Consider the following 22,358-nt stretch of genomic DNA (forward strand, 5'->3'; position numbering starts at 1 on the left):
ACAATGTCGTAAACCAATGTTGCCTCAATCAAAAATTAAATACATTTAAAAATGGAACCTATCCTTGAGTAGGACAAGGTGTTAATTCAGTGGGCCGTGGTTGGATTAGAGAGAAATACTACTAACTGATGAGCCAGGGTAACAATCTTTTCAAAACAAGGATCTGAAGCACCCTTGCCTAAACAGATGGGAGGCATCAGAATTTATTTCCACTCTCATCTCTCACTCTCCTATAAAAGAATGGGTCTAAGGAAAGACTTTTGCTAGCGGAACTCAGTTGTTGTGAGAAACTGTCTAATCATTGTTTTCTTAAAAGAAGGCAGCACTGCCTTCTTTTAAGAAAACAATGATTAGACAACCAGGAAAATGAATATAAGAAAGTGAAAATCAAAATCAACAAAAAAACTATGAACCAGAGACACTTTTTGGGGGGTGGGGGGCGGGAGGGGAAGGATTGGGGTCAGAATGGGGCGTTTGCAATTGTATGGGGGAATATAAAAATAAAATTTAATATTTTAAAAAAAAAAAAAAAAAAAAAAAAAAAAAAGGCAGCACTGCAGTTGCAGAGAATAAAACCTGCCTCTGGCAGAGCAGTTATTTTCAAAAAGGATTCTTAGAAAAAGATCCAGCTGTTCAGTACTGATCAAAGAAGAGATTAAGTTTATAGGCAAATATTAAAAAGGGACCAGAATCAAAGCAAATGACCTTGACACTCAGAATGAAGAGATCTGTGCTCCCAGAAATCTTTTCTTCTCAATCTCATGAATTTCATTAAATAAAAAGCATCAACTATTCACATTCACAGTATTAGTCTCTGCACTGTGTTTTGTGACATAGTTCACAAGCTTGCCCTTTTCCTTCTGCGTCCAGCTGTGATTTTTTTTTTTTTCTGGTGCCTTTGCTTATCCTGCTCATTTCACCTGGTGAGCAGCGCAGTCTTCACCCTATTCTCCATTTGTGATTCTAAAGCCTTAAGCAATCACTTCTATCAGCCCTCATTTTCCCACACAGAAGTGTCCTCCTTACTAATTAGACATGGATAACATTCTCTTTTTACATCCTCTCAATAACATGCATCTCTCTTGTGGTTTTTGCTTTTGTTTTCATTCTTTCTATATTATTGCAACATTTACGATTAAGTGAAAAAGCTTTTGGAAGGCAAATATTCATTCTACCATTTGTGTTCTAATCAAAGCCTTGCATGTAACAGGCAGTCAGTTTACATTTGTTAAATTATATTTTACATGGCCGGGCCTTCATCCCCTTGATCAATTCAATGACCAATAGGAAAATGAACCACTCCAATTCTTCAGTTTGCCCTAGAATGGATAAGGATTGGGGACAAAAGAGAAATAGAATGATAAAAATAAACCTTGGGATTTGGCAAACAGGTTCTTGAAACATCTTTGGTACTTGATCTAAGCACTGGGTTCATTTCTATCACCAGAACACAAGAGAACACATGAACAGTTTTCATTTTCTGCAGGTCACAGAAACAGAAGATTTTGTCTTGCTCAGATAATTAGCCTTAATCAAAAGTGACTCAGAAATGGAAAATCAAAGCATACAGCACCTGGAGTTTTGTTTCCTGGCTAGAACCAACTTGCTGACAGACGACTTCGAAGAAATCAGCCACCCCCTCTTCCACCCACAGCAAAGTCACTGAAGTCTGGGTTTTATTCACTGCAAAAAGGGATTTTGGAGGAGCTGGTTCTGAGCAAAAAAAAAGAATTAAATTTTAACATATTCTTTCACTTGTCAGCAGGATAAAATGGGCAAACATTCCAAATATAGGTAAGAAGCACCACGACGATTTTATATTGCTTTTGAAATATATCCTTTTATAAAAACAGTCATCTAAGTTGAAATGCAGGCTACTCTGCCCCTCTCCCCCTTTCCATTTATACTTCTCTTTTGGAACACTTCTGTTTTTTTCAGTTCAGCATTATTATAGACATTATCTATTAATAGCTTTTGTGTCATCTGCAGTGGAGCTAGCCCAGCCCTGATGATAACGAACTTTCTGGATGAGGAAGGAAAATCTTTACTTAAAAGGCAGAGAAAACAAAGTGGTGCACAGACACAATGGAATACTGTGCTCAGCTAATGTGCAGACTCTGCCTGGCATTTAGCCAACAACCTGCCTTCCTTAGGAGGCTATTTGGAGTAATTTAGTCTGAGCAGACGCTCCTTGAAACAATAGTCTAAATTCAGAAGGGTCAAGCTCAATAGATAAAATTCTTTATGAAAAAGATTGATGAGAGGAGACTGGATGACTGAAAAAATGTTAGAGGATTGATTTATTTCATTCTTTTCGACATTGTATCTTGATCAATAAATTAATCCATAGTTAAGTAAATCATGCTGTCTGGGCCTCTTCATGTTCATTTCCTGTCATCGAGTCTGGCCTAGTTGGCCTGAGACCAAGCCCCTGCCTGATCCCCATTTCTAGGAACTGGTCTGCTGTCTTGTTCCCCTCTTCCTGAATCTCTCCTAATCTCCTTCAGGCATTGCCTTTCTCTCGAGTTCCTCCGGTACCCATTGAGCAGTGTCTGAACCCAAGTTTTTCAATGGAGCTGCCTGCCAACCTCCTTGGCCTTGCTCTTTGTCACAGATCTTCCTTTTGGTTTCTCTTGACAGTGTTTCCTGCTCACCTGAATGACCCACATTATTTGTTTTTCTCCTCTGGCAGACTATTGATGTCTCTGACAGGTCTATTTTTTCCCTAGCTATATCAGGGAGAAACTTCACTTTGCTTCCAAAGGAAACAAAAGTTATTACAGTACTTCGTAAGTAGAGGTGTTATGGGGTTGGGAGGGCCTTATAACTTTCACCATTCGGGACAACACCTGTGCCAGGGAATGTATTATGTTAGAACTGCAGTGTACAGCACAGTCACTGCCAGCCACATGCAGCCACTGTGAACCTGAAACATGGGTTGGCCAAACTGAGAAATGCTGCAGGTATATAATACAAAGTTGGGATGCAAGATTTAGTATGAAACAAGAACAAAAGCCTCTCGTCAGTAATTCTTCATACTGGTCATATGTTTGAATCATACTACTCTAGCTATATTTGGTCAAATGAAGCCTATTAGACTCAATTTCACTCTCTTTTTTTTCTATTTAGTAATGTGGCTACTAGAACATTTAAAATTACCCATGGAGCTCTCCTGACATTTCCACTGGACACCATTGGCTTAGAAAACACCCTTCCTGTTTGACAGAGCAGAAATCTACAGATTCTTGGCACAAGCTGGTTGGAGAGGCCGCCTTTCTTGTGAGAAGGCAAGGTTAGCTCAGCAACATGGCTAGGAAGAGTTAGATAATTCATGTTTCCTAGTATCAGGTCCAAAACAATAAAATATTGTTTAGGTAATTTTATGTGATAGAGAATAAAATGATACAGACTTTTGACTGGTTTCTATCTCTGTTGAGGGCTGAATTGTGTCTTTCTAAATTTGTATGTTAAATAGCTGGTTCCTCAATACCTCAGAGTGTGACGATACTTGGAGACAAGGCCATTCAAGAGGTGATAAAGTTAAAATGCGGCTTCTGGGGCATCATCCTTATATAAAGAGGAAATTTGGGCAAAGAGACACCCAGGAGGAATGGGGACAGAAAAAAGACTAAGGATAGGGTTGGAAGGGGTCATCTGAAAGTCAGAGAGGTGTCTTGGGAGAAACAACCTGCTAACTCCTTGATCTTGGTCTTTGGGACTGTGAGGAAATCTCTGCTGCTATTGAAGCAATCCAATTTCTGGTGCTTTGTTACGTCAGCCCTAGCCAACTAATACAGTCTCAAAGTAGCAAAGTCTAGCTCAAAGGAGCAAAGTCTAGCTCAAAGGAGATGGTTAGGATGACCTCATTAATGTCATGAACAGTAAGTAGGTTTTAAAATAATGTACAGGGCCTCCCCGGTGGCGCAGCAGTTGAGTGCTGGGTTGCAAAGCTGCCCGCAGCCTCTGCGGCTCCGGTTCGATCCCCTGCCGCTCCCCGGCCACCGGAGGAGGGTCCCACATGGCACACAGACCTCTCCTGCCACCCGCTGCTCCCCTCAGCAGTGTACTTTGGTCCTTCTGCCTGCTCTGCTCCCCGCTCTGGCTCTGGTGAATTCTCTCACCCTCCCACGCTTCTGACTGTACCCAGTGCTTGTATAAATAAATAAATCTTAAAAAAAATAATGTACAGAAGGTAACTTTACATGGTGTGAAGAATCAAGTAGAAATTGGTTATAGAACATCTCATCACTTTCTATCCTTCCAAATGACATTTTTTAAATTTGTTTTTCCATTGTAAAGTCTTTTTTCTCTAAATGACAAAGTCTTAACTTCAAAATCCCTCTGCAGAGTAATGTCAGATTTCCTTTTCATCAAAATAATTTCAGAGCCCATGATCTGAGAACTTATTGATATGTTAAAGGAGACAGATATATTACTTTCACCAAATTATAGAGGGCTTGCTTTTGAACACGCTCTAAAAGTTTTCAAACATTGCTGTGCTATATAATCAACTACTTGGCTACTTCTTTTTCTCCTCACTTCTTGTGTTCTTTCTTGAACTGGGAACCCAAACTAATTTTATAAGGAAATCAAGTACCAGGCAGAGAACATGGGGAAGGTGAAAAGCTGTAAAGCTATCGCTCCCATGTAATTTAGATGGGATTATGAGAGGCTCAAGCTGTTACCCTGCATCTCCTGGGAGGAAAGTAACCTTAGGTGAAGTATGAGCTAGTGTCTGATTCTTACTCTCCAAGCTGGCAGCAAATCTCTTCCTAGGGAATCCCAAAGGGAGTCAGGTATAACAGTCTGACAGCTGAATAGAATAATATCTAAAAATCCATCTTTCTCTGTTATTACATCACTTTTTATTTTAATGTGACCCATGCTAGTTGCCAAAAGAATGATGTTAATGAGGCCAACATTATATCCATAAGGGTCAACTACTTCCATTCTGCTTTTATTTTCTACGTCAACTTGGCCCATCATTTCACAAATGTGTGACATTGATGATAAGGGGAAGGCAGTAAGAAAATATTGTTAAAAGTGTTCAACATGGCAACATCTATATTCAATGCTCAGCCTCTGATGATAATTTTCTAGCATCCTCTTCATGTACAAAGGATGGTCCTTACCATCTATGTTAGATGGTAAATCTTCTAAATCAATTTTAATGTCCCTTAAATCAGGCAAGTCTACATTATATAGAATAAGTTATGTAACTTATACTCAATTTGGCCAAAGGAAACTCTAATCTAAGCAGTGTAAGCTGTATTAATTATGTACAACGTGGCCAAAGGAACATCTGTAAAACAAAGTACCATTTGAAAGAAGAGAGGTAGAGAAATTACTCAGGGTCAGATTGATGCACAATGAAATTAAGAAAAGGGAAATTTATATTAAGTCACATAAGATGTTGTTAACCTGTTCTCTTGCTAACGTTAGATTCTTTTCTAACTGCATTTAATAAGTAAATAGAACATTTAACAATGGAAAATATAGAAAACATTCAGGCAAGCATTTAGCATTTAATTATAATTAAGCCCCTTTCATAAGCAAAACAAAATTATCTCAGAAATTAGAAATACCTGTGATTTCCGGTACATTTTAATTAAGTTCTTTAGGCTTTAATGACAGCAAATGCAGTAACCCTTCTATGAGTGACCTAGTACATTCATGGTTTTACCAGCTCAAGTAACTTCTAATGATTGGTAGATTATTTTCAGAGGACGTTCTCATTTATCATTGTTTAGTTTCAAAATGAAATATTTGACTTCCTCCTTTTATGGTTCCAGGAATAAGTATTTTTTCTTAATATTTTATATTAAATAGAAGTTATTTACTGCACAATTCTTAGCAGACATCACGACTCCTTGTATTATTAATCTTGTTGCCTTTACTCTGAGTTCAGGTAAGAGTAAATCCTAAAACGTGAAGGAAAATTAAGGACCTAAATTCGTTCAGACCCTAGTTTTACAGATGAGGCAATTGAAATCCCAAGGTCTGAGCCACTTTTCTAAGGTGATCCATTTTGCTTGTGAGACCAAGCCAAACCTCTACACCCAATGTAAGGATCCTTGCTATACCCAGCTACTGCCTATAAACAGGGAGCCTTCCATGTGTTTCTATTTCCCAGCTGGGGCTGATGAGGCCCCCTGCAAAGTTTCTTTGTGCAGAGACCAATTTCCCTAAGTGAGCACTTGTTCATATACTTCTATCCATGCCAATATCACAGTCATCATCCTGATTCTTCTAGCATATTGGAGAAAGACTTGCAAACCACATTCTGGTGGGCAGGAGATAAGCTTTTAAGGAAGTGCCCAAACGCCAGACAATTGGTAAATTGTAGTGAAACTCAGAAGACCACAATGAGAAATGGGACAGCCACATATTAAGGCATGTGATCAATTTGTGTCAGCCTGAGAAACAGAAAACTGTGGCAAGCCAGGCAGCCAAACCCAGAAAGCCAAGCTTGCAAGGGGAAGCTTAGCACGCGGGTCCATACAAGAGTGACACAGCAATGGAACCCTGAAGAACATGCTGGTTTATAAGACGTCGATAGGATGAATCATCTGCAAGCTCCCGTCATCCCTCCCTCACGTGAATGTCCTGATATGTTTTAGTCCAGTTTCCCCCAGTCTACAGCCACCCCCTGCACTGACTCCCCACCAGTCAAAGCCAGCAGTGTCTCAAGTCTCAACTCTATGCTGCAACAGCCATTTCCCTGCTCTGTTGTCATTCTGAACAGCCTATTGACAAGATGTCTTCTTCTACCCACTTGAAAGCAAAACAAAAGCCAAGGAAACACATCACAATTCTGGAATCCTTTCATCCTTCAGCTCCTGCTCATTTTCTCTGCTCATTCTAAGAGCACTAATCAAAAGTTCTGTTATTCTATCTTCAGTTTTTCACTTTCAAACTCCTTTAACTTCTTCCTCAATACTCCCCGGAAGGCCTCCTGTCCATATCTCCAGTGGCTTCTGGTTGCTAAGATCCTCAGTTAATCCTCATTCTTCACCTTGACTTACCAGTGGGCTCAGGCAGGTCAGTATCTGCTCCTTGAGGGCCCTTCTTTGCTCTGCTCTCAGAAGATCACACTTTCCTGTACTGCTGCTTACTTCACGGGTCACTTCTTTGGAAGCTCTGTTGCTTCCTTTTTACCACTTTCACTTCTTAGAGTGCCTGTGGGCTAGCTATTGGATAGCCCTTTTTATTTCCTAATATACTCATCAAGTCTGCTTCCCAACCACCGCCCCATGACCAGACTAAACTCTCCATATCCCACGCTGCCTTATCTAGCCACCTACTCAGTATCTGTTCTCTAAAGTTCATTAGGCGACTTCAAATGCTGATATATCCAAACCTGAACTTCTGGTCTTCTGCCCAAACCTGCCTCTCCCATAATCAGGCTCAATTCAATCAACAGCACCTCAGTCCTTCCAGTTGCCCAGGCTCCAGCTCTTGGCATGTACTTGGATTTTTCATTCACCAAAGAATGAAACAACCAAAACTCTTAAGATTTTCTCAGCTCCACCTTCAAAATAAATTTTCTGTCACCAGCTCCAAGCAAGTATCATCTCTCATCTGGGTGGATGAAATAGCTTCCTGATTTTAAGGTGACCATGCCACTTAGCAAGAGTCCAAACTGGAATACTATGGGAGAAGAAAAGACAGCTAAAGGGGGTGACCAGCTTTTAACTGACCACAACTGGTGTAAACTGCGATCCTGGAGAAGGGGGAGATTAGGATCGGCCCATCTAACAGGTTTCCTGCTTTACCTTCCATGTCTGTTCTCACCAAAGTGACCCTCTGAACACGGTCATGTCATTCACTAGTGGAGCATCAGATTGAAGTAAAATGTTTCTTCCGTTCCCTTGTTTCCTCGGCGCCCTCTTATCCACCTCTCTCCCTCTGGCTCATTTCACTTCAGTCACTCTGTTTTCCTGGCTTTCCAATCATCCTCCCACGTGTTGGTGCTTCTGACGCTCTGCATGGTTTCCCTCTGCCTATTGAATGTCCTCCCAGCTACTTGCTGGACTCACACCCTCACCTCCTTCAAGTCTGGACTGAAGCATCACCTTCACAGTGAAGCTCTCCCAGCTCCCTTACAAAAATTGCATCTATGCCCCCATGCCACATTCTCCTTTCCTGCTTAATTTTTCTCCTTAATCACCATTTGACAACTTACAGCCTAATGTTTTCATCTTTTTCTCTACCAGAATGAGGGGAGAGATTCTGCCAGTTGGTTCATTTCTGTAGCTTCAGCCCTTAGATTATCGTGGAGAACATAGTAAATACTAAATAAACATTTGCTGGCTGACAGAATGAATTCATGTAGAGCACCCTTAATTATTTTATTAACTTTCTTCCAACTGATTGGACACAGTATGAACACATTGTTTATTTCTCACCTTCCTCGCTCCCTTCTAAGCATTCATTCATCCATGTTCCTTTCCTTCTCTTTAAGCTATTAATTAGCACAATGTATTCACATTCTTAGTCATTTTTTTTTTTGGTTGGGTAAAGAGGATAATGAGATAATAAGAGAGGATTCAAGAAGGGGAAAGAGAGAATAGGGAGAGGTACTTTATAGCCTAGTATTCTAGAAATCACAGCATTTAACTCTTCTTACCCAGAATAAGAACTGCATGTGTCAAGCAGCTATTCCTAACTTGTAGGTTCACTGACTTGACATAAACTGGAAGTAAGACCATGAAGGACAGTACCATGTAGTGGCTGGGCCTTTATAAATTCATAAATTATATCACATCCAAATATATATAATTGCTTGTATTACTGAATTATTGTACTGAATTGAGAAAGCATGAGCAGATTGTAATATCTCCCGAATGATTAACATCTAGAAGTATTTGGATTCTTTATCTATAGTCAAATTAGGGTTAAATGATTTCTAATCTATATAAAAGTTGTCATGACTGACAGTAAGAAAATCAAGTCAGTGTCACCAACACCCAAATCAAAAACAGGAAGGAAGCTGCAGGAATGGGTATGAAGCTCCACATTACCCTGTTCAATGTGTAAATAGAAAAATGAAAAGTTTAGAAGTACACCCCAATTCAGGGAAACATAAGCAGCTAATGCAGAAAAAGTACTGAATTGTTTCTACATTCAAGCTTAACAAAGTATAAAGTGGGACAAAATTCTGTAGATCCCAGTTTGCTCAAATGAGGATGTTGCACTAAATTGTTTCCAAATCTCTCCTAGCACTGAAGTTATCTGATTTCCTATCTGCAAGCTGCCAGAACAGGGCAGGATAAAGCAGAAGTTTGACAACAGTGGTGCACACATGCTAGTTTTGGGTTTTCTGTCACTTCATTTGCTGTTCTTCCCATTTTCTCTGCTGGCTCTTTCTCTTCCTCTCAATCTTAGCTGCCAGAGTGGTGCTTTACACCAGATCCAAGGCTATTTCTACTTACTACTTGGTGACTTCATCAAGCTTTGCAATCACATTCCCACACTGCCATTTCCAGCCCAGAGGGCTCCCCTAAACTTGACACATTTATCAAGAATCTCTTTACTTGATGGCTTACTTGGATGCAATTTATTTTAGGCCCAAGAAAGTATCCTTGATTCTCATCTCACCCTAGTCTTTTCATTTCAGTGAAATGCACCCCTGTCCAGCCTTCTTTCTCAAGATGAAAGCCTAAGAGTCATTCTTCATTTCCTATTTTACCCTACCAGGAAGTCCTGAGGACACGCCCTCCAGAATTGCTCCTGAATTCTGCTCACTTTTCTCCATCTCCATTCCTACCACTTTAGTCCAAGTTACCATCATTTCCCAAGGCACTTATGTGAATTAGAATGTTATTTCAAAAACTAAGATTAATGATCCTCTAATGGTCTCTCTACCTTAATTTTGATGAACAAGTCTTTCTCCCTTGAGCAGCCAAAGGGATTATTTTAAATGTCATATTATTTAAAATTCTCTAAATGGTATCTCATTGCACTCAAAATAAAAATCTCAACTCCATGCCCAATGAATCCTATATAATGTGGCCTCTGCCTCTTCACTCTGCCCAAGCAAGCTCTCTCCCAACTTTTACAAGGCTGATCCTTTCAAATCTCAGTCTTGACCATTTCCTCAGAGAAAACAATTACTGCATAATCATGCTGCACCACGACACCTTATTTCAATGTTCTGAAAGTCCTTACCACCTCTTCCCTCACTAGCTCACAGGCTCGATGTGAACAGAAAATGAGGGCTCATGACTGCAACTAGTTTGGCATCTGAGAAGACCTTAAAAGGTTCTCAGTATAAAAAATAATTCATTTATCCATTACATGAATGAATGGGTATTACATTACTGTGGAGCTATTTAGTGTCCAACATGTCTTGTTCCTGTTTCATTTTTTTTCAGGCTGGAAATCTGATTCTACAATGAAGACTTATCAAATGCCCCTAAAGCTGACCCAGAGTTCTAGATAGTTCCATCCTGACCAGAAGATAGAACTGGCTGCTGGTTGAAGACACAGTCACATACGGACCAAAGATGACAAGTTTTAGGGCAGATTTGATAGGCATTTATACTGACTGCCAAGGAGAGCTGTCACCACATACCACCACAGTGCCATGAAAATGCTGGCAACCTAAAATTCATAAGGGGAAGACTGGCTCAATGCCCTGCAAACAGCACCACTGGTGGTACATGTCTTCCAAGGATGTTCACTGATAATGTAATAGTTGAAATTCTTGGGAAGTGTTTGGAGGGCTCTCTACCCTTGCACTCGCCATCTTGAATTAATTTAAGCTGAATTCATCAGTAGTCTGGTTTCTTTCCATAGATAGAAATCCTGCCTTTCATGACGGCAAATGGAGCCACTCTAAAGAGGCCTCTGTCACAGAGAAATTGAACTGGGGGTTTAGCCCAACTACCTAGGGGGTTAGTCCAACTAACTAATTGGGAGCTAACCTAACTAGTTGGAGGTTAGCCCAACTAACTGGGTATGTTAGGCCAATTAGCTTACTGAGTGTTACCCCAATCAATTTAGATCCTAGGTTTAATATTCTGCTTCAAATTCTATTTTCAGAGATAAATAGCATAAAGGCATTATTCCACCTGATATTAAGAAACCAACAAGGAAAACTATTGACTTTTAAGAATTATAATTCACCAGAGATCATTTCTATGGAAACTTGTCTTCTTCTCCTCCTGAAAAGTTTACAGGAAGTTTCTAAAGTGGTTTAAGTAGTCCTGTTTATCAAGCAAAAGATACAGGGGTTCACAATCTCATGATAAATTTGGAAATGACCACAGGTTTGTGTAGGTATAACTGTACCAGTTCATGACCCAAACTCCTGATCACACATCCACAGTGTCCCATAAAAATGACAATGAGGCACAGAATAGGCCCACTGAATGCTATAGGTGAGACCACTTCTGAGTCTACACTTTAAGAGACACATAAACCTAGTGAGTTGGAGAATGCAGCTAGGACGTGAACAATTAACCCTAACTGTAATAATGAAGGCATAGGAATATGGGTAATTTTAATTACTTGGAAACAAATTTTGGACTGATGTTTATATTCACAGAGGACAAGATCCAAGATAATGGAGTAATTAGGGAGTAACTGCAGATTACCTACAGTGAGTGAAAAATTAAACTCTACTTGTGGTTCTCAACAATAGCAGTACCGCCCCCTTGAGGGCGCTCAGAAACTTGCAGCACTGTTTTTAGTAATCAGTGACAAGGGAGGCTGGTAACTGGACTCATGTAGGCAAGGAGCAGAAATGCTAGATATGCTGCAATGATCTAGAAAGAGCCAATCAGAAAAATTGCCCTATGTGCTACATCCCACATAACTTTCTAATGTTACACCAGACTAAATTCACTACAAATAGAAATGTAACTATTTTATCCTATAATAATACTGGAATTTTCTTCCAAGAAATTAAGATAATTTAGAAGAGAGTTGTCAACAAGTATACTTAGATGAAATTAAGATGCTATTTAAAAATACTGAAAATACTGAAATTAAGATGCTACTTAAAAATGCTGATGCTGTTTAAAAATACTGATGCTGTTTAAAAATACTGAAAAATACTAAAAAATTCTGATACATCGTGAATTTCCAGTTAATTTAATTTTGAGGGGTTTTGGTGCAAGATTTTAGTTTTGATATGGCACACATGAAATACAATAATAACTCAGTGCCTATGTACCAAAATTTAGAGAAATGCAACTATTGGGTAAATTAAGGAATGAGTGTGACTTGCTTATTTTGAATTCTAAGTCTTTTTAAAAATACGGCACTGTTAACCATGCTTTCTAGGATATTTAAGCTGAATCATCCTGTACTTACAGTTGCACATGTGAACACATGTAATAAGTGGTCATCTGTAACTCTTATGAATAGACTCAGAGGATAAATTAGCAGACATCTCAACAGTAATGCATTACATATTTGGGTGGTATTTTTTACCGCCATATTATACACTTCTTTCAAAATATAAAGATAAGCTCTTTGCTGTGACATTCGTGTGTTGAAGAGCATTTATTTTCGGGATGGAACTCTTGCCGACACTTCTCCCAAGACGATCACACAACTTCTTTACTAGGCTACCTGATAGGAGACTGACACTTTAAGTACCAGAAACTAAATGTATACCTCAACATATGGTAATTGGTCAATGGAGAAAATGCGTTTTGTTTTACACAGTGTAACTTTCTAGTTGTATTTCACAACAAAGACTTACTTTACATTACACGGTACATTGTAGCTCTTTTTCAAGAATATTGTATTTTCTTTATCCACATTTTTTTTCTTGCATGTAACCTTTAATTAAGGTTATTTTCTTCTTTCTCTCATCATATGAAAATACATCTGGTCTCTTAGTACCAATACTATCATCCTATATTTTATTCTAGGTTCGGCTTATATCAATGCTTGCTAGCTATTATTAATCAATAGAATTTGTTCATTTCTTTGCTTATTTTTACATGATTTGCATAGAGGAACTACTGATCCTTCTTGTAAATTTAACCTTAGTATTTTAATTATGTGTAAGCACCAGGTAATTTCATTACGACTTTTAGAACAGCAATATCTGAACATATAGAGAATCATAGTATTGTGTAAAATTTTGTGTTATCTTGATTTTATATTAGAATGAGGACATGTCAACTTAAAAATTAGTATGTGGACCATTTCATCTATGAATTTCAATGTAAGTATTAAAGATGGCATTGCATAGCATTTACATAGAAAGGGAATGATACCTAATAGAGTAAAAAATATGGCACTACATAAACTCGAAGGTCCTTTGACTGCTAAAATCCTAAGTCCTCTTGGTTCCTCTAACCTTCTGTGAATGGTGGGCATTCCCAGCAGTGAACATTTCACTCACAGAAACTTATATCCGGATGACACACTCTTCTGATAGTATAAAATGTCTTATAAGAAATATAAAAATGTGCATTTTGGCATATAAAAGAGAGTAAGCATTTCTCTGTTGTTTCTTTGATTCAAGAAGGCCACACTAAACCAAGAGATGCAAGCATTCTGTCTCCAACATGACTGCCTGCCCACACATACCCCCACCCTAGTCTTACCTAGCTTGACCAGCTGGAGCGTGGAAGTATTGCTTCCTCTCTCAGTGCAAGCAGTTACTGAGAGGTTGTAGATATCTCCGGGAGGCAGGCTGAGAATTGCAGTCATGACATTGCGTGTTACCTGCAAGATTATTAAATTGAGAGTTCAAGTTTCTGATACCTTGAACTAGAATGCCACCCAGGTAACTGGAGGACTATAGCAGACACTGCTCTCAGTTCTGTGCTGCACTCCAGACTGGACTGCACCTTATGAATGTGTTATTCCTCTGAAAATGATATAAATTCTGCAACTGAGGCAAGTGCAAGGTAATCCTCAACATACACAGTCCACATTAGAAAAAATTGCAATTAATTCCCTGATCGTGTTATTTTTCTTCATATTCACAACAAATTTTAGAAAAGGCAGCCATTGGGTAACTACTGATATGATCACTGCTCAGCTCTATTTAGAAGAGCAGAAGAAACCCAGTCATGTCTGTAGACACCTGGCTTTTTAATGAAAGACTATTTCCCAGTCACCCTCTAGCTAGAGTTGACCATGTGATGATTATGACTAATGGGTTATAAGTGGAAGTCACACCCTGTAAGTGGTGGGCTTGCATGTTCCCTCTTCGTCACTTCCTGGAACACAGCTGTGATGATGATGATGGTTCAGCTGTGCAGATAAAGACTAGCATAGTTATAGATGGAGCAATAAGACAGAGAGAGCCTGGACCCATGGATGGTCCCTGACAGAAGAGATGGCCTGTAAGTCCTGGGCTAGTGTGAGGAGATGTGCTTTGATTTTCCTTGAGGTGATATCTTTTTTGTTTATATTTTTATTATACTAGTTTAATTATACTAGTTTAGTTTTATTATACTAGTTTAATTAGGACCTAAGGGTCATAACTGATATAATGGTAAAAAGGTTAATAAACCAGGACAAAAGAAATCATATTTCCAATGTACCCAAATATGTAGATGTTGGGGATAGATAGAGAATATACCTATATATATTACCTATAGTTTTCTTGAAATTGTTTGGCATCCTGAAAAACAGGTCAACTCATAGCCTTAACTACAAATCAATAGTTGCAACTATTAAAGATTAAAAGGTAAGCCTTATGAAAGGAAGAATTTAATTTTTGTTCACTCTCTATTCTTCAAGCCTAAAACAATACTAATATTTGTTTAATGTTTCAGTGTTTGCTTAATAATTTTCGATAGTTCATGCAAACTAATGGGCAATTGCATAATATTAGGATTCAAGAAAACATACACTCTTTTTAATTTTCTGCTTTCCTTCAGCAACAACCATCCAGTGCAACATTCTAGAATGGGAGAGGTCAGTGGTGTCATCCCCGTAGGTCCAACTGATATATAACAGGCTGTTGAAATACTCCACAGAAGTGATTTCTGGAGCAACTGGGGCTATAGGAAGGAAAGAGGTACACATTAGTTTAACAGACTAATAATTCTGAACGTGCTTATCCACTGAGCATGTAATACCATGTAGAGCTAATTTAGAGAATGAAAAGGCACGCCATATGATGGTCCTGGGAACTCCAATATTCTCAGTAATGTGCTCAAAGTTGGTAATACTGGGGCTGGGGGGGGCGTTGATTCATGGGACCTCGTGTTGTACAGCTAAGAGACAAGACAGGCAGACCACCTAAACCTGACAATTATCAAGGTCTCTTATACAGTGTTACATTTATCAGGTTCCCAAAAATGTTCTGGCCTGGGTATACTTGTCAATCAATACACATCAATATATTAATTTTATTAGGCATTGATGACATTTTTCAAGCAGTATTGTAAACTTTGGGTTCTGTAAATCTTTTTATAATATGTTGCAGTGAAGGTATTTATGGCGTAAAGGATAACTGAATGAACAAGTAAAGGGAAAAATAACCATTACTTCGTAAAGTAACAAGGCAGTATCACTGATGGTATATAGCCCAGTGCTTTTAGAAGGTAGGCGTTTACCAGAAAAAAACTCAGACTTAAATGGATAGTTGATTTATGACAAAGGAGCTAAGAGCATACTATGGAGAAAGAAAAGTCTCTTCAACAAGTTTGGGAAAACTGAACATGTATGTGAAAGAATGAAAGCAGACCACTCTCTCACACCATATACGAAAATTGACTCAAACTGTACTAAGTTTTGGATGGAAAACATGAAGCCATAAAATATACCAAAGAAAACATAGGTAAACACTCCACTGGGGACACAACAGGGCAAAAGAAACACAAATGAAGTAAGCAAATGTATCTACATCAAGCTACAAAGCTTCTGTAGAGTAAAAGAAAGTATCATTAAAATGAAAATACACCCTGCAGAGTGGGAAAAAAATATTTACATATCATACATGTGACAAGGGGCTAATACTCAAGATCAAGAACTTGATACAATTGGACAAAACAACCCAATCAAAAAATGATAGCCACTTCTCCAAAGATATACAGATGGCCAGTGGCCACATGAGAAAATATTCATTGTCACTTCTCAGGGAAGTGCAAATCAAAACCACAGTGAGATGCTACCTCACACCTGTGAAAATGGCCCACATCAAACAGACCTGAAACAAGGGTAGGTGAAGATGTGGAGAGAAAGGAACCTTGTACTTTGCTGAGAATGTAGACTGGTCCAGCCTCTGTGGAAAACAGTATGGAAGTGCCTCAAAATATTAAAAATAGATCTACCATATGATCCAGCAATTCCACTCCTAGGTATCTAAGTCGAGTGGAAGGATACAACAACTCTAAATGGAACGGGTATATGCACTCCAATGTTGAGTGTAGCACTACTTACAACAGCCAAATTGTGGAAACAACCTAAGGGTCCAAATGGCAGCTGAGCAGATAAAGAAACTGTGGTATGTATACACAATGGAATACTACTCAGCTATATATAAAAAATGAAATCTTGCCATTTGCAACAATATGGATGGAACTGGAGGGGATTATGCTAAGCAAAATAAGGGAGAAGGAGAAAGAAATTCTGGCTGATTTCAATAATGTAAAGTCATACAAAACAAAAGGAACCCTAGAAATGTGATTGCTGAATTAAGGCTACAAGGGCAGGCGAAGTAAGAAGCAAACAGTGGGGAGGAGAGTTCATCCTAAGTTTTATAATATGTATCCCCTGAAAGCACATTTTAATTAAGTAGCTGATAATTCTGAAGATTTTCAAAGCAAAGACTGTTGTATTTAAATCACATGTGCGTATTGGTTTGAAGACAGGCATGAGTTCCATTTCAAGGTACAGCAAAAAGCCAAGTAAAACATTTGGAAGAGTACATCTACAACTCATGAAGAATTATTTTCTTCAAAATGCTACTCATTTTGGGCCTCCCTGGTGGTGCAGGCAGTTGAGCATAGCGTTATGAAGCTATCTGCAGCCTCTGCAGTGCTGGTTCGATCCCCGCTGGCCGTGGAGCAACCCACATGGTGCGGCAGACCTCTCCTGTCTCGCCTCCCGCTCCCCTCAGCAGTGTATTTCAGTTAGTCTGCCTGTTCTGTTCCGCACTCTGTCTCTGGTGAATCCTCTTACCCTCCCACACATCTTGCCTGTACCTTGGTTCTTATATAAATAAATATTTAAAAAAAAAATAAAATTCTACTCATTTTCATAACAAACATTCAGAACAAAAGCAATTATTCACTGATGATATTTATAACAGACAATAAAAACATTGCTTCATGTGAAATAAGAGCAGTATTTCTATGTTTAATAAAATATTGGAATATCAGTAATGTGTCTAGCAAGTAATATGAACCCACATCATATTTTATAATATCCTAATAAAGGATAATGCTGGTTTCTTTATAGCCTCTTAACATATTTCTATGCACTTCAATATACACAAGCATCTACATGGGTATTTCTTCAAAGGGTATTTTTTCATGTTCTAATTCTAGTGAGGACAAGAAACACATGTAAAATTGCAAACCCAGAAGTATGTATCTCCCCCCTCACCGGTACGAGGTGTTCAGATTTTTTTTTTTTTTTTTTTTTTTTTTTTTTTTTATAGAGGCATGCTTTATTTATTTGTTTGCTGGTTTCTTTGTTTGTTTTGTTTGTTTATACATGCACTGGGTACAGTCAGAAGCGCGGGAGGGCGAGAGAATTCACCAGAGCCAGAGCGGGGAGCAGAGCAGGCAGAAGGACCGAAGTACACTGCTGAGGGGAGCAGCGGGCGGCAGGAGAGGTCTGCGCGCCATGTGGGACCCTCCTCCGGTGGCCGGGGAGCAGCCGGGGATCGAACCGGCGCCGCAGAGGCCGCGCGCAGCTTCGCAACCCAGCGCTCAACCGCTGCGCCACCGGGGAGGCCCGGTGTTCAGATTTTTATACACTATGGCTGTTGATGTTGATTTAAAATCAAGCATATTGCTCAAAGGCCACAAGATGTCACTATTTGTTTTCTAAACATTATTTGGTATGCTAGCATAATTACCATGAACTTCACTTGCAAAAAAAGATTCTAATAAATCACACCTTATTCAAATATTTTGGCAATTTGGGTGACAACTGAAATCACAGGGAAGCAAAGCATGAGATTCTTATTTGCTTTAAAATAACACTGGCAAAAAAAAAAAAAAAAGATCCAAAATTTCAACTAGTGCTGAAAATAAGTATAGAAATAAGAGTCAGCTAGCATATATATTTTAACAGTGACTTGCATTATGTCATTTAATTCTCACACTATCCTGTGAGGTACTATTATGCCCATTTATAGATGTGAGGAGATCATTTGTGTCAATACGGCAGTGTCCGCATGACTTACTAGTCTATCCCAGCAAAAGATAAGAAATGCCCAAAGCCCAATCTGCTGCTGACAACACACAGCTCCCCCAGGTGAGCAGCTCACTTATTAGAATCATCTGTGTATACAGATTTGTTATGTCTCCCTAAGCAGTTACATCACCCAGTTACATCACCATCTTCATCAACCCCAGTGAGCTCCCAGCTTTGAAAAGCAAACCTAAACCACTGGAATGGGGTTTAGACCCTATTTCTATTTGGTGTTGCAGTCCTTCTGAGCCCCACTGAGGCTCTGTGAGGGTGAGGTTTAGGCCTAACTACATGAATTGTAACACCCGAGATTTGCTCTTCAGCCAGATGTTAGGCAGTATTTTGAAGAGTGGTACGCATGAGGACACAGAAGTCCAGGTTTACTGAGGGATTCTGCTCCAAGTTCTACAGCTAGAAATGAGCAGACCCAGGACTGCTCAATCAGGGTGAAGATGCAAAAGGCTGGGTTTTCCCAAACAGCTGTTGTATCTGAGAAGGAAAGACTATCCTTAATCTCGGTAAGTTAAATTTCATGAATTTCTGTAATAGTGAAGTTTCATTATAAAGTATGCAATAACGAAAACAGTCAAAGGCCTAATATAGCACATGTTAAGTTATTGCTATTTTCTCCTTTTGGGGTTTTCTTTCACTTTTCTCTTCTCAGATTATTAACAACATCTGGAACAAAGGGAGTTCTGGACATTAGCAAGTAAATAACAAGTGATGAACTATGTAAGTAGATTGTGTAAGATTTTATCACCTCTGGTTCATTTCGTTCCATATTTTTTTAATTGATTTCAACAGAGTAAATCTAGAAGTCCAGTCAGGAAAATATTTTGCCCACGTTGTTCTTCATCTAAAAACTATTTTGGGGCCTTCCCTGGGGGCGCCGTGGTTGAGTGCTGGGCTGCAAAGATGCCCACAGCCTCTGTAGCACTGGTTCAATCCCCTGCCGCCGGAGAGGGTCCCACATGGTGTGACATACCTCTCCTGCCGCCCGCTGCTCCCCTCAGCAGTGTACTTTGTCAGTCTGCCTGTTCTGTTCCCTGCTCTGGTGAATCCTCTCACTCTCCCGCACTTCTGACTGTACCCTGTGCTTGTATAAATAAATAAAGAAATCTTTAAAAAAAAACTATTTTGGGTTGGGGGCCTCCCCTGGTGTCACAGACTTTTGAGCACAGCACTGTGAAGCTGTCCACAGCCTCTGCAGCGCCTGTTTGATCCCGGCCAGCTAGCGAGGGTCCCACACGGCGTGGCAGACCTCTCCTGTCCTGCCAGTTGCTCCCCTCAGCAGTGTATTTTGTCGGTCTGCCTGTTCTGTTCCCCGCTTTGTCTCTGGTGAATCCTCTCACCATCCCTCACATCTGGCCTGCACCCCAGTTCTTGTATAAATATATAAATAAATCCTTAAAAACTATTTTGTTCTTTTCTTTTCTCAGTATAATTCTCAGTATACAGTGTTGTAGTCCAAACAAAAATTCTTGAAATATCTTATTTCTAACAACAAGGCTGGATTTCCCCTTTTCATTGCTACCTCTGATCGCCTTCGCTATCTCTACCTTCTGATGAGGAAGAACATAATGCCAGACTGAGGAGCTAACATTACCCAGTATTTTAACTAAACTTTGTGCCATTTATTTTGCTAAGTAGCTTATTTAATTGAGCAGTAAACCATGTTACACATGAAAAAATTGAGGTTTAGAAAAGTTCACTTGCTCAAGGTCACATGTGCCAAGGCCCATGATTCAAACCCAGGTCTGCCTGTATCCAAAGTCCACTTTTTTTTTTCCCCTTTTGGGATTTCATATATATATATATATAAAATATTTTATATAATTCTTACATCATTTTTCATTTTAGCACAGTATATGCATTTTCATTTTGGTTGAATATAACCAAAGTCCACTTTAATGTCTGCAGTGAACCATACTGGATTCAGCCTGTGACTTTAAGAATGGTTTACTTAACAGGGAAATGGAGACACTCTAGAAAATGTCATCAACTCATGGCCAAAATCAGTTGAGTGTCATGTACAGTTCAGGCCTCTACCTGCCACATCTCCATTCAAATCCATTCCAAATCAGTCATGCATAGATCAAGGCCAGCAACTCAGAATTAAAATATTTTAATTTTAAAAGATCATCCTCTCAAAAAGTAATGAATTTTCAGAATCATGCATTTTATCTTCCTTGAAACTGATGCTCGGTGACAGGTGAATGACTAGCCCTTTTTGGAGATGGGTCCCTCCAGAACTTCCTCAAAATAGTGCTCTCTGCTCACGGAACCACTTCCCCCACACATGTCACTCACCTGTTATGAAGCTGATGGTGGAACTGTCACAGCAGCTCAATTCTGGGTCTCCCCAGGTCACCATGGTAACGCGAAAGTTGTAGTACCAGGCAGGCAACAGATTAGCAATTCTCTATAAAAGGCAAGAAGACAAAAGGCTAAGGTGAGGTAAAGGGATCATATTATAAAAAGAGCTACTCCTATTTGGTCATGATCAAAAAATTTTATATTCCTTTCTTTATATTCCAGTTTGTATTTCCCAAATTTTCAATCAAAAAATTCTTTGAGGAATGCAGTGTGCTATAAATCAAATGATAAATGAAAATACACCTTTGAAAAGTGACTTGATGGTAGAGACTCAAATACATCTGATATTGGCTTCCTTTTGCTGTTTCCTGCTATTTGCACAAGTGAAACAGTGCTACAGGGACACCCCCCCCCATTTCTCCCAAGTTGGTCCACAAGCATGTGTCTGGTGGGTTACACTAACAGGTTGATTCCCTGGGAAGAGGGTGACTACCAGTGCTAAGTGTACTAAGTTGCACTTTACTCTTTTTTTTTTTTTAAGATATTTATTTATTTATTTATTTATTTACACAAGAGCTGAGGTACAGGCCAGATTCGCGGGAGGGTGAGAGGATTCACCAGAGACAGAGCAGGGAACAGAACAGGCAGACTGACGAAATACACTGCTGAAGGGAGCAGCGGACGAAACAGGAGAGGTCTTCCATGCCATGTGGGACCCTTGCCAGCCGGCCGGGATCAAACCTGTGCTGCAGAGGCTGTGGACAGATTCACAGCGCTGTTTTCAACCACCTGCGCCACCAGGGGAGGCCCTAAGTTGCACTTTAAAAATGACTCCACGGTTAGAAAGAACAAGGTTTATCTGCTCTCCTGAAAAGTATCTTTTGTTGACTTTTCATTAGGGTTATTTAACTGATCTGCAGATGTCAAGAACTGCTGTCATTAGAATTAAGCAGTGGCAACAAAGCATGGAACTACTGAAGGCTCTGTCCTCTGCTTTCCCCCTCAGGGCAGACAGAGGTAATCAACCCTTGACAGCGCTACTAAAACTGTGGATTAACAAATCAGCTCAATTAGGGGTAAAAGCTAGTTTCACACAATTATTTTTCTCTTCCTCCTTGAAAACAACCACCACCTTAAAAGCAAAAACTAAAAAAAAAAAAAAAAAAAAAAAACCTTGAAAGTAGGAAGCTGCCTGTACATATTTATGAAAAAACCTCATCTATGGCTCACTTTCTGACACGTTGGGTATAAAAAGTCACATGTTTCTACAGGAGAGTTTGAGGCTCTAAGAGCTGATTAAGACACTTACCACTGAGGCTGTTAAGGAAACCGTCGCAGCAATTTCGTAGTAGGTTGTCCACTCTGACGCCATGGTGGTAGGGTTGAAATAAAACATTTCAACCACATATTTTCTGAACACTCCTAAGTAAGGTCTGGTCCAGCTCAAAACCACTGCTGTAGGGCCCAAGGGGTAGAGCATTAAATCCTTTATTCCAGTTGGAACTAAGAAGAAAGGGAGGGGGTGGGAAAAAAAAAAAAAAAGAGCCAGAAGGAATGTTTAGTATCTTAGCAATGGCTTAAAATTTCTACTAACAACAAAGGTCTTACCCCTCTGGCACTATTATTGAAAATGAAACATGTTCGCCTATTTGTTTCTTCTTCATCCTGAGTAAGAAATGCTTAGGATGTACTCC

The 22,358-nt window shown here is 39.4% G+C and overlaps 1 protein-coding gene across 4 annotated transcripts in view; it reads right to left on the reverse strand.

Moving 5' to 3' along the window:
- PTPRO (protein tyrosine phosphatase receptor type O) overlaps positions 1-22,358 on the reverse strand; it is a 227,838-nt gene that overhangs the window by 48,601 nt on the left and 156,879 nt on the right. For 3 of the 4 annotated variants that reach the window (XM_054696421.1, XM_054696420.1, XM_054696422.1), the window contains 5 exons: positions 21,974-22,167; positions 20,659-20,770; positions 14,830-14,981; positions 13,572-13,692; positions 1,574-1,713 (listed from right to left, as the gene is read on the reverse strand). In XM_054696421.1, coding sequence (XP_054552396.1) covers positions 1,574-1,713; positions 13,572-13,692; positions 14,830-14,981; positions 20,659-20,770; positions 21,974-22,167 — 719 coding nt within the window. Of the gene's footprint in view, positions 1-1,573; positions 1,714-7,025; positions 7,083-13,571; positions 13,693-14,829; positions 14,982-20,658; positions 20,771-21,973; positions 22,168-22,358 lie in introns of those variants that run through there. The other variant, XM_054696423.1, reaches the window with a different exon arrangement.

Source organism: Talpa occidentalis, unplaced genomic scaffold, assembly GCF_014898055.3.
Source record: "Talpa occidentalis isolate TD23 unplaced genomic scaffold, MPIMG_talOcc4v2.1 talOcc4.16, whole genome shotgun sequence".
In the NCBI taxonomy this organism is placed as follows: domain Eukaryota; kingdom Metazoa; phylum Chordata; class Mammalia; order Eulipotyphla; family Talpidae; genus Talpa; species Talpa occidentalis.